The 16,643-nt window shown below is 32.6% G+C and overlaps 1 protein-coding gene across 1 annotated transcript in view; it reads right to left on the reverse strand.

The window, feature by feature from the left end:
* Positions 1-1,434: 1,434 nt before the first annotated feature.
* The window catches only part of LOC143245648 (bridge-like lipid transfer protein family member 1), a 225,671-nt gene continuing 210,462 nt past the window's right edge, over positions 1,435-16,643 (reverse strand). Inside the window, 6 exon segments of the mRNA XM_076491997.1 lie at positions 1,435-3,407; positions 7,183-7,309; positions 7,743-7,802; positions 7,805-7,867; positions 8,154-8,336; positions 12,431-12,613. Coding sequence (XP_076348112.1) covers positions 3,194-3,407; positions 7,183-7,309; positions 7,743-7,802; positions 7,805-7,867; positions 8,154-8,336; positions 12,431-12,613 — 830 coding nt within the window. The 3' untranslated portion in view covers positions 1,435-3,193.

Genomic DNA, 16,643 nt, shown 5'->3' on the forward strand with positions numbered 1-16,643 from the left:
TTAGCCATCCCTACATTCAGTTGTTTATTAATATTAGCCATCCTTACCTTCAGTTGTTTATTAATATTAGCCATCACTACATTCAGTTGTTTATTATTAGCCATCCACTACCATCTTGTTTATTAATATTAGCCATCCTTACATTCAGTTGTTTATTAATATTAGCCATCCCTACATTCAGTTGTTTATTAATATTAGCCATCACTACCATCTTGTTTATTAATATTAGCCATCCTTACATTCAGTTGTTTATTAATATTGGCCATCCCTACATTCAGTTGTTTATTAATATTAGCCATCCTTACATTCAGTTGTTTATTAATATTAGTCATCCCTACATTTAGTTGTTTATTAATATTAGCCATCTTTACATTCAGTTGTTTATTAATATTAGCTATCCCTACATTCCGTTTATTAATATTAGCCATCCTTACCTTCAGTTGTTTATTAATATTAGCCATCCCTACATTCAGTTGTTTATTAATATTAGCCATCACTACCATCTTGTTTATTAATATTAGCCATCCTACATTTAGTTGTTTATTAATATTAGCCATCCTACATTTAGTTGTTTATTAATATTAGCCATCTTTACATTCAGTTGTTTATTAATATTAGCTATCCCTACATTCAGTTTATTAATATTAGCCATCTCTACATTCAGTTGTTTATTAATATTAGCCATCCATACATTTAGTTGTTTATTAATATTAGCTATCCCTACATTCAGTTTATTAATATTAGCCATCCCTACATTTAGTTGCTTATTAATATTAGCCATCCTTACATTCAATTGTTTATTAATATTAGCCATCCTTACATTCAATTGTTTATTAATATTAGCCATCCTTACATTCAGTTGTTTATTAATATTAGCCATCCCTACATTCAGTTGTTTTATTGAAAGTTGTTTCTTTACTTGTTTAATTCATTGTTTCAACAGATATAGGAAGATTATATTTATGAAGACATTGAGTTTCCAACTGTAATATTTATTGTTTATTTATAATTGGCTGGTAATTCCCGTTTCATCCTGAACATAAGCTTTATAAAGAAACAAATTATGTAAGAGAGCTAACATCGTTTACACTTGAATTATGATATTTTAAAACTGATTACGAGTTATTACTAATACTAAACTCAGTTTAAAACTATATCACCTCCGTGAAATCAGTTGACACCATTGTTTTGGTTTTTAGTTATGTAATAAAAGATGTTGATCTGTTCAAAATTGTTACTACAACATTTCCAGAGCTTGTGACGTTACATAGATGTTATATAGTATGGTAAAGTTCTAAAAAGGAAACACTGTATAGTATGGTAAAGTTCTAAAGACCTGTTGATGAAATCTTTAAAACACTATTCTGATGAACAGTCTAAGCCATCCTTACATAGGTAGGCATGTGTCCAAGTGTGAAGTTTATAACACATAACTGATGTACTAGACATTTATTTTCAATAGAATTACATTTTTAGCATACAATAAACTTATTTGAAACAATGTTTTTTGCAGATTTGAAGAGAAAAACCTTGATGTGTGATTAAGCCATGACTGGACATTAATAAATGTTATCACACAATGGGACAACAAATAAACCAAGTTTCAGTACTTTATAGTCATGCAAGGTTCAGGAGTGAAGAATACAACTGATAAGTTTCCATCACGAGTTTTGTGAAGTACCCCTAGTTACAAAACTGTGAAGTATGGAAAGTGTACATTTAGATGTCTCACTCTTTCAGAAACTAAGAATACAAAATGAATTTAATAATAGGAATAGCAACTGTAAGACAAGCTTTAACATCACTAATTCCAGGTGTAATTTCTGATAAACTTCATTGTATTAGGAGTCACTGCTACTCTGTAACAAACCTTTAATGACTAGCTATATGAAGTAGACATTGTCTTAACTGACCATTTAAAACTTTTCAATATGATATTTTAAGTGAGACTTATTACACCATATTTCTAACATGTGGTTTGGAATCTTTGAATGATAAATTATAACATTATTATAGATGCAAAACAAATAATTATACTCTCAGAAATATATCCATCCTAAAGTAAGTAAGTTACTGTGTTAACAGATATATAATATATTTACATAAACATGTGGACATGCTACAAATTTCTACAGAAATATGACAATTAATAATGGGGAAACACCTCTTGTGTTTATACACCCTGGTTCCATTTAGAACAACACTAACAGTTATAATTGTCAGTTGGAACCATAATATGATATATCTATACCTAACACATTTTTTCATTCTAATCTCTTTAGAACACTGTCATTCTTCAGTTATTCAAATAACTAAACAACATATATTTGATTTTAACAATCACTGACTACATTTTATGAAATCATCTTCATAACAAAAACATAAAACAATAAATACTGATTGCTAGCAACACTTGACATGGAAAGATTTATTACCGTAAAATGTACAGTAGGTGCAACTATTACTACCAAATGGAAAATGTTTGAAATCTGTGTCTACATGTATATATCCTCAGTCACATGCTACTATGTTTTAACTCAATGGAAGCATTTCACTTGCTACAACAGTGGTACTTAATTAAATAATAGACTAGAAACTGCTTAAATGACAATATTATACAAAGTGCACATTCAAACTACAATATATAACATCAACAACATCTGTAGAGAAACATCAGAATTTTGAAAACTGGTAGACAAGTTTAGAATCCTGTTAATATACTGTATACACAGTCACAAATGTAGAAGTCTTAAAATGTGAATATACTACAGCTTTTTATATATGGTTCTACATTAAAAGTATGTATTGATGTACAAGTTATAATCATTGGATCTCTTCATTTTTGTTTTACCTTTTTTTAATCTGTGTTTATTAATATAAAGAACTGGACAGTTCAATTATTATTTTGTAGATCAGCCAGTCTCTCACGATAAATGAAAATTATCCTAATTTTTGCTGTAATGTAAAAGATTTTAACTATTGTACTCGTATAATGATTCACCACTGTGTATCTTACTGGTCTTAAGAAAAGAAATTCTTATATTGATTACTAACAAAATAACACTTAAAATTACATTTACACTTTAAAAACCCTTCAAACTATTTCTCTGAATCAGCTGCTTATTTCACACACAACCTGAATATCACAAAATTAAATATACAAGTGTCAACACTAACATCACACGTAACAACTTCAGTCCATGTTTGATAAACCACATTCTTCCCTTTCTTCTTTCAAAACTCCTATCATCTTCTCCATCACAACTGACAAGATCTTGTCCAACGGGTCCATACATCCACGTTGTAACCACTTAGGAATTGTTACCCGTGCATGTGAAAACCCTAACTTATGCAGAATGTAATCAACTCCATATGGCTCGATCTGTTTTCCAGCCCACGAGAGAAGTCTAATAAAACACACAGATAAGGCTAGCTTCAACAGTGTTATATAACTGAAGTTAATGTAACACAACTGTATTAAGTAAGTAAACTGCTCACATGGCATGAGGTTTAAATAAGGAAGTGATTTGACACAATAGAGGAGTAAGGAAGGTAATACATGGAAGTGATTTGACACAATAGAAGAGTAAGGAAGGTAGTATATGGAAGTGGTTTGACACAATAGAAGAGTAAGGAAGGTAGTACATGAAAGTGGTTTGACACAATAGAAGAGTAAGGAAGGTAGTACATGGAAGTGGTTTGACACAATAGAAGAGTAAGGAAGGTAGTACATGAAAGTGGTTTGACACAATAGAAGAGTAAGGAAGGTAGTACATGGAAGTGGTTTGACACAATAGAAGAGTAAGGAAGGTAGTACATGGAAGTGGTTTGACCTAATAAAAGTAAGGAAAGGTAAAGTACATGGAATGGTTTAACCTAATAGAAAAATAAAGGAAAGGTAAGTACATGAAAGTGGTTTGCAACCTAATAGAAAAAATAGGAAAGGAAAAGTACATAGAAAGTGGTTTAACCTAATAGAAAAATAAAAAAGTGTATTAAAGAAATGGTTTAACCTAATAGAAAATAAGGAAAGAGTAGTATGGAAGATGGTTTAACTAATAGAAAATGGGGAAAGGTAGTACATGGAAGTGGTTTGAATAGAAAATAGAAAATTACATGGAAGGTTTAACTAATAGAAAATAGGAAGAATAGTAAATAATGGTTTAACCTAATAGAAAAATAAGGAAGATAAGTACATGGAAGTGGTTTAACCTAATAACAGAAATATAAGGAAAGGTAAGTATACGGAAGTGGTTTAACCTAACAGAAAAAGGAAAGTAAAACATATGGAAATGGTTTAACTATACAGAAATATGAGAAAGAAATATATAGAAGTGGTTTGAACCTAATAGAAAATAAAATATGGTAAGTGGTTTAACCTAATAGAAGAAATGAAGGAAAGGTAAGTATAGAAGTGGTTTAACCTAATAGAAAAATAAGGAAAGATTAGTATGGAAGTGGTTTAACCTAATGACAGAAAGTAAGGAGTAAAAATATATGGAAGTGGTTTAACCTAATAAAGAAATATGGAAGAATAAATACGGAAGTGGTTTAACCTAATAGAAAATAAGGAAGAGTAAGTACATGGAAGTGGTTTAACCTAATAAAGAGGAAAGAAAGTAGAAGTACATGAAAGTGGTTTAACCTAATAGAAATAAGGAAAGTAAATATATGGAAGTGGTTTAACCTAATAGAAAAGTAAGGAAGAAGTAATTATGAAAGTGGTTTGACCTAATAGAAATAATGGAAAGGAGTAGTACATGAAGTGGTTTGAACCTAATAGAAAAGTAAGGAAAAGTAGTACATGAAAGTGGTTTGACCACCTAATAGAAAAATAAGGAAAGATGGAAATACATGGAAGTGGTTTGACCTAATAGAAAATAAGGAAAAGTATTATGGAAATGGTTTGACCTAATAGAAGAAGAAGAAGGAAAGAGTAAAGTACATGGAAGTGGTTTAACCTAATAGAAATAAGGAAAGTAAAGTACATGAAAGTGGTTTAACCTAATAGAATAAAGGAAAAGGTAGTACATGGAAATGGTTTAACCTAATAGAAAATGGAAGGTAAAGTACATGGAAGTGGTTTAACCAATAGAAAATAAGGAAGAGTACATATAAAGTGGTTTGACCTAATAGAAGAAATAATAAAAAATAAAAGTATATGGAAGTGGTTTAACCTAACAGAATAGGAAGGTAAGTATATGGAAGTGGTTTAACCTAATAGAAGTAAGGAAAAGTAAGTACATGGAATGGTTTAACCTAATAGAAAATGAAAGATGGCTAATAAAGGAAAAAAGGAAAAGTAGTACAGATGGTTTGACCTAATAGAAATGAGTAAGGAAAAGGTAGTACATGGAAGTGTTTGACCTAATAAAGAGTAAGGAAAAAGTAAATTACATGGAAGTGGTTTACAATAAAAAGATATTAGGAAAGATAATTACATGGAAATGGTTTTACTAATAGAAGAAGTAAGGAAGATATTTATGGAAGTAGTTTACAAAGAAAAATAAGTATGTGATAAATTATGGAAGTGGTTTACTAATAGAAGAGTAGGGGAGGTAGATTATGGAAGTGGTATGACCTAATAGAAAAGAAAAAGGAGGTAGGAAAGTGGTTTGACTAATAGAAGAAAATAAGGAAGTAATACATGGAACAACCTAATAGAAAGAAGGAAAGGTAAAGAATACATGAAAGTGGTTTAACCTAATAGAAAAATGGAAAAGGTAGTACATAGAAAGTGGTTTAACCTAATAACAGAAAAAAGGAAAGATGTAAACTATAGGAATGGTTTCACTAATAGAAATAGGAAAGGTAAATATGAAAGTGGTTTAACCTAATAAGATAAGGAAAAGTAGTAATCTATGGAAGTGGTTTGAACCTAATAGAAATATGGGAAGGTAAAATACATGGAAGTGGTTTGACTAATAGAAATAAAAAGAAGGAAAATATATGGATGGTTTGACCAATAGAAAATAAGGAAAGGAAGTACATGGAAGTGGTTTGACACAATAGAAGAGTAAGGAAGGTAGTACATGGAAGTGGTTTGACACAATAGAAGAGTAAGAAAGGTAGTACATGAAAGTGGTTTGACACAATAGAAGAGTAAGGAAGGTAGTACATGAAAGTGGTTTGACACAATAGAAGAGTAAGGAAAGTGAAGTACATGGAAGTGGTTTGACACAATAGAAGAGCAAGAAAGGTAGTACATGGAAGTGGTTTGACACAATAGAAGAGCAAGAAAGGTAGTACATGGAAGTGGTTTGACACAATAGAAGAGTAAGGAAGGTAGTACATGGAAGTGGTTTGTATTAAGTAAATAAACAGCTTACATAGCATTAGGTTTAAATGAGTTATTTACACACTAAAATAGAGCTTTACCTAACAGTGGGTTCCAATGAACTAAAGAGCTTTACGTAACACTGGATTCCAGTGAACTAAAGAGCTTTACCTAACAGTGGGTTCCAATGAACTAAAGAGCTTTACCTTACAGGGGTTCCAATGAACTAAAGAGCTTTACCTAACAGTGGGTTCCAATGAACTAAAGAGCTTTACCTAACACTGGGTTCCAATGAACTAAAGAGCTTTACCTAACAGTGGGTTCCAATGAACTAAAGAGCTTTACCTAACAGTGGGTTCCAATGAACTAAAGAGCTTTACCTAACAGTGGGTTCCAATGAACTAAAGAGCTTTACCTAACATTGGGTTCCAATGAACTAAAGAGCTTTAGCTAACACTGGGTTCCAATGAACTAAAGAGCTTTACCTAACAGTGGGTTCCAATGAACTAAAGAGCTTTACCTAACACTGGGTTCCAATGAACTAAAGAGCTTTACCTAACACTGGGTTCCAATGAACTAAAGAGCTTTACCTAACAGTGGGTTCCAATGAACTAAAGAGCTTCACCTAACAGTGGGTTCCAATGAACTAAAGAGCTTTACCTAATACTGGGTTCCAATGAACTATAGAGCTTTACCTAACACTGGGTTCCAATGAACTAAAGAGCTTTACCTAACAGTGGGTTCCAATGAACTAAAGAGCTTTACCTAACAGTGGGTTCCAATGAACTAAAGAGCTTTACCTAACAGTGGGTTCCAATGAACTATAGAGCTTTACCTAACACTGGGTTCCAATGAACTAAAGAGCTTTACCTAACAGTGGGTTCCAATGAACAAAAGACCTTTACCTAACTGTAGGTTCCAAGTGCCAAGTGTGACACTGATAATTTCTCCAATCCTTCTGCAAGGCTTCTGTGGGATGTGCTATTTTTTTCTTCCTCTCACTGTCAGGTGATTGGTTCTTTCCATAACCACCTGAAAACATATGGTGATTTTGATTAATTTTCAACATATACAAACATTTTAAGTACCAAGAACTAAAAATAAAAGTCACACATCAGAAATACACGAGGAATATTTGGAAATATTTTAAAAACAAAATCGTTTAATGTGAAGTATGGAAGCATGACTCAACTAAGCCTAGTTAGTTACAGTTTATATATAACAGATAATCTATACAGTCTGAAATCAAGTTGAATAAAAAATATCTGAAAACAATATTCAGGAATCACAAGAAAACACACTGAACTGAAGAGTATTTCTAATAATCTCAGACACAAATTACTGACTATAAACATAACCCTGTACAATAACAACTGTTTTAACTTACAAAAAACACCACCTTGTACAATATCTGTTATAACTTACTATAAACACCACCTGTACAATAACAACTGTTTTAACTTACTATCCTTTTCTTTGATGTAGCTCGTTATGACATCATGAAGAAAGAAGAATGCTTCTGGCCCACAGCTACATATATATGATCATCAAACTCTGTTACAAAACTGCATTCCACTACAGGCTTAGGATCTAGAAAGAGTTTATATACAGGTATCTTACAGAGCTGATTTAAGTTCTAAACAATATGTTTTTATATACATTTATTTAAGATGAATTAAACTTGTGATGCTAAATATATCTTTGGTGAAATTCATCTCACTTTGAAGATCTAGAATCAGATTGTCTTTATAACCAACCCTCAATTTTTCTATTTTGAGAAACAACCACATACATGGACAGTAAGTTACATTTGTATCCTCACAGTACTTTATTTATCTCTAGAAGTTACACTGAAACAAGGACAGATATGACATACCGACTAAAGTTGGAGTGTGTTCACCCTGCAGGTGTTCTGTTTTTAAGTGAAACTGTAGACTCGGGAGAGCGAAAATGACTTCCATGTTATGGTTAAACTCGGGAGACTTGGAAGGTAAGCTGAAGGAAGACCGACGTTCACCTCCTTCTTGATCATGTACAAGAACTGGAAACCTGCCCACATCTACATAAAACATAAACCTATATGATGAAACCTGCCCACATCTACATAAAAGATAAACCTATATGATTAAACCTGCCCACATCTACATAAAATATAAACCTATATGATGAAACCTGCCCACATCTACATAAAAGATAAACCTATGTGACAAAACCTGCCCACATCTACATAAAAGATAAACCTATATGATGAAATCTGCCCACATCTACATAAAACATAAACCTATGTGACAAAACCTGCCCACATCTACATAGAAGATAAACCTATGTGACAAAACCTGCCCACATCTACATAAAAGATAAACCTATATGATGAAACCTGCCCACATCTACATAAAAGATAAACCTATATGACAAAACCTGCCCACATCTACATAAAAGATAAACCTATATGACAAAACCTGCCCACATCTACATAAAAGATAAACCTATATGACACACTGGCCAAATCTACATAAAAGATAAATCTATATGACAAAACCTGCCCACATCTGCATAAAAGATAAACCTATGTGACAAAACCTGCCCACATCTACATAAAAGATAAACCTATGTGACAAAACCTGCCCACATCTACATAAAAGATAAACCTATGTGACAAAACCTGCCCACATCTACATAAAAGATAAACCTATGTGACAAAACCTGCCCACATCTACATAAAAGATAAACCTATATGACACACTGGCCAAATCTACATAAAAGATAAACCTATATGACACACTGGCCAAATCTACATAAAAGATAAACCTATATGACACACTGGCCAAATCTACATAAAAGATAAACCTATATGACACACTGGCCAAATCTACATAAAAGATAAACCTATATGACACACTGGCCAAATCTACATAAAAGATAAATCTATATGACAAAACCTGCCCAGATCTGCATAAAAGATAAACCTATATGACACACTGGCCAAATCAACATAAAAGATAAACCTATATGACGAAACCTGCCCACATCTACATAAAAGATAAACCTATATGATACACTGGCCAAATCTACATAAAAGATAAACCTATATGACAAAACCTGCCCACATCTACATAAAAGATAAACCTATATGACAAAACCTGCCCACATCTACATAAAAGATAAACCTATATGATAAAAACCTGCCCACATCTACATAAAAGATAAACCTATATGACGAAACCTGCCCACATCTACATAAAAGATAAACCTATATGACTAAACCTGCCCACATCTACATAAAAGATAAACCTATATGATACACTGCCCACATCTACATAAAAGATAAACCTATATGATACACTGCCCACATCTACATAAAAGATAAACCTATATGATACACTGCCCACATCTACATAAAAGATAAACCTATATGATACACTGGCCAAATCTACATAAAAGATAAACCTATATGACAAAACCTGCCCACATCTACATAAAAGATAAACCTATATGACAAAACCTGCCCACATCTACATAAAAAGATAAACCTATATGACAAAAACCTGCCCACATCTACATAAAAGATAAACCTATATGACAAAACCTGCCCACATCTACATAAAAGATAAACCTATATGACAAAACCTGCCCACATCTACATAAAAGATAAACCTATATGACTAAACCTGCCCACATCTACATAAAAGATAAACCTATATGACTAAACCTGCCCACATCTACATAAAAGATAAACCTATATGATACACTGCCCACATCTACATAAAAGATAAACCTATATGGTACACTGCCCACATATACATAAAAGATAAACCTATATGATACACTGCCCACATCTACATAAAAGATAAACCTATATGATACACTGCCCACATCTACATAAAAGATAAACCTATATGATACACTGGCCAAATCTACATAAAAGATAAACCTATATGATACACTGGCCAAATCTACATAAAAGATAAACCTATATGATACACTGCCCACATCTACATAAAAGATAAACCTATATGATACACTGGCCAAATCTACATAAAAGATAAACCTATATGATACACTGGCCAAATCTACATAAAAGATAAACCTATATGATACACTGGCCAAATCTACATAAAAGATAAACCTATATGACAAAACCTGCCCAAATCTACATAAAAGATAAACCTATATGATACACTGGCCAAATCTACATAAAAGATAAACCTATATGACACACTGCCCACATCTACATAAAAGATAAACCTATATGATACACTGCCCACATCTACATAAAAGATAAACCTATATGATACACTGGCCAAATCTGCATAAAAGATAAACCTATATGATACACTGGCCAAATCTACATAAAAGATAAACCTATATGATACACTGGCCAAATCTACATAAAAGATAAACCTATATGATACACTGCCCACATCTACATAAAAGATAAACCTATATGATACACTGGCCAAATCTACATAAAAGATAAACCTATATGATACACTGGCCAAATCTACATAAAAGATAAACCTATATGACTAAACCTGCCCAAATCTACATAAAAGATAAACCTATATGATACACTGGCCAAATCTACATAAAAGATAAACCTATATGATACACTGGCCAAATCTACATAAAAGATAAACCTATATGATACACTGCCCACATCTACATAAAAGATAAACCTATATGATACACTGGCCAAATCTACATAAAAGATAAACCTATATGATACACTGGCCAAATCTACATAAAAGATAAACCTATATGACTAAACCTGCCCAAATCTACATAAAAGATAAACCTATATGATACACTGGCCAAATCTACATAAAAGATAAACCTATATGACACACTGCCCACATCTACATAAAAGATAAACCTATATGATACACTGGCCAAATCTACATAAAAGATAAACCTATATGATACACTGCCCACATCTACATAAAAGATAAACCTATATGATACACTGGCCAAATCTACATAAAAGATAAACCTATATGATACACTGGCCAAATCTACATAAAAGATAAACCTATATGACTAAACCTGCCCAAATCTACATAAAAGATAAACCTATATGATACACTGGCCAAATCTACATAAAAGATAAACCTATATGACGAAACCTGCCCAAATCTACATAAAAGATAAACCTATATGATACACTGGCCAAATCTACATAAAAGATAAACCTATATGATACACTGGCCACATCTACATAAAAGATAAACCTATATGATACACTGGCCAAATCTACATAAAAGATAAACCTATATGATACACTGACCAAATCTACATAAAAGATAAACCTATATGATACACTGGCCACATCTACATAAAAGATAAACCTATATGATACACTGGCCAAATCTACATAAAAGATAAACCTATATGATACACTGGCCAAATCTACATAAAAGATAAGCCTATATGATACACTGCCCACATCTACATAAAAGATAAACCTATATGATACACTGGCCAAATCTACATAAAAGATAAACCTATATGACACACTGCCCACATCTACATAAAAGATAAACCTATATGACGAAACCTGCCCACATCTACATAAAAGATAAACCTATATGATACACTGCCCACATCTACATAAAAGATAAACCTATATGACTAAACCTGCCCACATCTACATAAAAGATAAACCTATATGACTAAACCTGCCCAAATCTACATAAAAGATAAACCTATATGACTAAACCTGCCCAAATCTACATAAAAGATAAACCTATATGATACACTGGCCCAGTTCTTGTCAAAACGTCTTGCTTGGCAGCAGTTTTACACAGAGGAGAATGTACTTATTAATGGAAGACATGTAGGGAGTTTATGGATATGGATGACATTCCTAGGAAGTTTATGGATAATATTTCAAGGTGTTAAAAGAAACAGTCATAAGTAAGATCTGCACAACCAGTTTTAAACATTCTCTACAAATTCACAGGTAGATACTATCTGTTTACTATGTCTTTCAAGAAGATATCAACATGAACACGAGAGAGACTTGAAACGTGTTGAACTGATAAAGACTTATATGGATTACTACAGGAGGATGTTACAACCAGTTGAGTTCAATGAAAAACAATAAGACATAATAGGATGGGTAAAAGGATGTTATAAGCAGTATATCTAACTTACCATCAATTTCACTGGTGGCAAAGGCATAATGGAACCATTCATTCATACTTCGAAACTGAGGCGGGAACAATACATTACGTGAGATCCTACAAACAGTGGCCATGCTTGTGTGGTGTGCTGATTCTGTCCCACTGTGGCCTAAGGTGAAGGATAGGTTTTGGACAATGTGGGTTGCAACTGTGCCTGGAAAACATCATTCAAAGAAAACCTAGAGTGTCTAAGGTTAAATTTTAAAGTGAGAACACCACCTATGATTTGGAAAAGATTCTTCTTAACATACAACGTACAAGAGATGTTCCAAACCACATAGAACCAAAAGATCCTTCCTCAATATGGAACAACAAGTTTTTCCTAATTATAAACAAATATATAAGTTACTATTAAAAGTCGTGAAAAACTCACACAATACTTGGAATGCATTTCCTCAGCTTGTACAGAATGGTTTTATTATATTAATTAATTACAAAAAATAATTAATATATCTCTTCCTGCACAACCTTTGATACATATACGTATTAAGCCAATACTATGATTTTATTTGTTACGTAGTGACAGTAGAGAATCACTCACTAGGCACTGTGATTTTAGTTGTTGTATAGTGACAGTAAAGAATCACTCACTAGCTACTGTGATTTTAGTTGTTGTATAGTGACAGTAGAGAATCACTCACTAGCTACTGTGATTTTAGTTGTTGTATAGTGACAGTAGAGAATCACTCACTAGGCACTGTGATTTTAGTTGTTGTATAGTGACAGTAAAGAATCACTCACTAGCTACTGTGATTTTAGTTGTTGTATAGTGACAGTAAAGAATCACTCACTAGGTACTGTGATTTTAGTTGTTGTATAGTGACAGTAAAGAATCACTCACTAGCTACTGTGATTTTAGTTGTTGTATAGTGACAGTAAAGAATCACTCACTAGGCACTGTGATTTTAGTTGTTGTATAGTGACAGTAAAGAATCACTCACTAGCTACTGTGATTTTAGTTGTTGTATAGTGACAGTAGAGAATTACTCACTAGCTACTGTGATTTTAGTTGTTGTATAGTGACAGTAAAGAATCACTCACTAGCTACTGTGATTTTAGTTGTTGTATAGTGACAGTAGAGAATTACTCACTAGCTACTGTGATTTTAGTTGTTGTATAGTGACAGTAAAGAATCACTCACTAGCTACTGTGATTTTAGTTGTCGTATAGTGACAGTAAAGAATCACTTACTAGCTACTGTGATTTTAGTTGTCGTATAGTGACAGTAAAGAATCACTCACTAGCTACTGTGATTTTAGTTGTTGTATAGTGACAGTAAAGAATCACTCACTAGCTACTGTGATTTTAGTTGTTGTATAGTGACAGTAGAGAATTACTCACTAGCTACTGTGATTTTTGTTATTTTTCCCTCACTGTGCTTATATGATTTTTGCCATGAATGTAACTTCTAATATGTAGATCAAAGTAAAATAGCACATGGCAACTTTTTAAGACCCACAAATCAAGAATTAAAATGAACAAAGAGTTTATGTTTAATGAATGTAATTTTGGGGTTAACAGCCTTGTTCTACTTGTTAACAGCCTTGTTCTACTTGTTAATAGCCTTGTTCTACTTGTTAATAGCCTTGTTCTACTTGTTAATAGCCTTGTTCTACTTGTTAATAGCCTTGTTCTACTTGTTAATAGCCTTGTTCTACTTGTTAATAGCCTTGTTCTACTTGTTAATAGCTTTGTTATACTTGTTAATAGCCTTGTTCTACTTGTTAATAGCCTTGTTCTATTTGTTAATAGCTTTGTTCTACTTGTTAATAGCCTTGTTCTACTTGTTAATAGCTTTGTTCTACTTGTTAATAGCCTTGTTCTACTTGTTAATAGCTTTGTTCTACTTGTTAATAGCTTTGTTCTACTTGTTAACAGCCTTGTTCTACTTGTTAATAGCCTTGTTCTACTTGTTAATAGCCTTGTTCTACTTGTTAACAGCTTTTTCTACTTGTTAATAGCCTTGTTCTACTTGTTAATAGCTTTGTTCTTCTTGTTAATAGCTTTGTTCTACTTGTTAATAGCTTTGTTCTACTTGTTAACAGCCTTGTTCCCACTTGTTAATAGCCTTGTTCTACTTGTTAACAGCCTTGTTCTACTTGTTAACAGCCTTGTTCTACTTGTTAATAGCTTTGTTCTACTTGTTAATAGCCTTGTTCTACTTGTTAATAGCCTTGTTCTACTTGTTAATAGCCTTGTTCTACTTGTTAACAGCCTTGTTCTACTTGTTAATAGCCTTGTTCTACTTGTTAATAGCCTTGTTCTACTTGTTAACAGCTTTTTCTACTTGTTAACAGCCTTGTTCTACTTGTTAATAGCCTTGTTCTACTTGTTAATAGCTTTGTTCTTCTTGTTAATAGCTTTGTTCTACTTGTTAACAGCCTTGTTCTACTTGTTAACAGCCTTGTTCTACTTGTTAACAGCCTTGTTCTACTTGTTAACAGCTTTGTTCTACTTGTTAACAGCTTTGTTCTACTTGTTAACAGCCTTGTTCTACTTGTTAATAGCCTTGTTCTACTTGTTAATAGCCTTGTTCTACTTGTTAATAGCTTTGTTCTTCTTGTTAATAGCTTTGTTCTACTTGTTAATAGCTTTGTTCTACTTGTTAATAGCTTTGTTCTACTTGTTAATAGCTTTGTTCTACTTGTTAATAGCTTTGTTCTACTTGTTAACAGCCTTGTTCTACTTGTTAACAGCCTTGTTCTACTTGTTAATAGCCTTGTTCTACTTGTTAACAGCCTTGTTCTACTTGTTAATAGCTTTGTTCTACTTGTTAATAGCCTTGTTCTACTTGTTAATAGCTTTGTTCTACTTGTTAATAGCTTTGTTCTACTTGTTAACAGCCTTGTTCTACTTGTTAATAGCCTTGTTCTACTTGTTAATAGCCTTGTTCTACTTGTTAACAGCTTTTTCTACTTGTTAATAGCCTTGTTCTACTTGTTAATAGCTTTGTTCTTCTTGTTAATAGCTTTGTTCTACTTGTTAATAGCTTTGTTCTACTTGTTAACAGCCTTGTTCTACTTGTTAATAGCCTTGTTCTACTTGTTAACAGCCTTGTTCTACTTGTTAACAGCCTTGTTCTACTTGTTAATAGCCTTGTTCTACTTGTTAATAGCCTTGTTCTACTTGTTAATAGCCTTGTTCTACTTGTTAATAGCCTTGTTCTACTTGTTAATAGCCTTGTTCTACTTGTTAATAGCCTTGTTCTACTTGTTAATAGCCTTGTTCTACTTGTTAATAGCCTTGTTCTATTTGTTAATAGCTTTGTTCTACTTGTTAATAGCCTTGTTCTACTTGTTAATAGCTTTGTTCTACTTGTTAATAGCCTTGTTCTACTTGTTAATAGCTTTGTTCTACTTGTTAACAGCCTTGTTCTACTTGTTAATAGCCTTGTTCTACTTGTTAATAGCCTTCTTCTACTTGTTAACAGCTTTTTCTACTTGTTAATAGCCTTGTTCTACTTGTTAATAGCCTTGTTCTACTTGTTAATAGCTTTGTTCTTCTTGTTAATAGCTTTGTTCTACTTGTTAACAGCCTTGTTCTACTTGTTAACAGCCTTGTTCTACTTGTTAACAGCCTTGTTCTACTTGTTAACAGCTTTGTTCTACTTGTTAATAGCTTTGTTCTACTTGTTAACAGCCTTGTTCTACTTGTTAACAGCTTTTTCTACTTGTTAATAGCCTTGTTCTACTTGTTAATAGCCTTGTTCTACTTGTTAATAGCCTTGTTCTACTTGTTAATAGCCTTGTTCTACTTGTTAATAGCTTTGTTCCCACTTGTTAACAGCCTTGTTCCACTTGTTAACAGCCTTGTTCTACTTGTTAACAGCTTTGTTCTACTTGTTAACAGCCTTGTTCTACTTGTTAACAGCTTTGTTCTACTTGTTAACAGCCTTGTTCTACTTGTTAACAGCCTTGTTCTACTTGTTAACAGCTTTGTTCTACTTGTTAACAGCTTTGTTCTACTTGTTAATAGCTTTGTTCTACTTGTTAACAGCCTTGTTCTACTTGTTAACAGCTTTGTTCTACTTGTTAACAGCCTTGTTCTACTTGTTAACAGCCTTGTTCTACTTGTTAACAGCTTTGTTCTACTTGTTAACAGCTTTGTTCTACTTGTTAACAGCCTTGTTCTACTTGTTAACAGCCTTGTTCTACTTGTTAACAGCTTTGTTCTACTTGTTAACA

This window comes from Tachypleus tridentatus, chromosome 2 (assembly GCF_004210375.1).
Source record: "Tachypleus tridentatus isolate NWPU-2018 chromosome 2, ASM421037v1, whole genome shotgun sequence".
In the NCBI taxonomy this organism is placed as follows: Eukaryota; Metazoa; Arthropoda; class Merostomata; order Xiphosura; family Limulidae; genus Tachypleus; species Tachypleus tridentatus.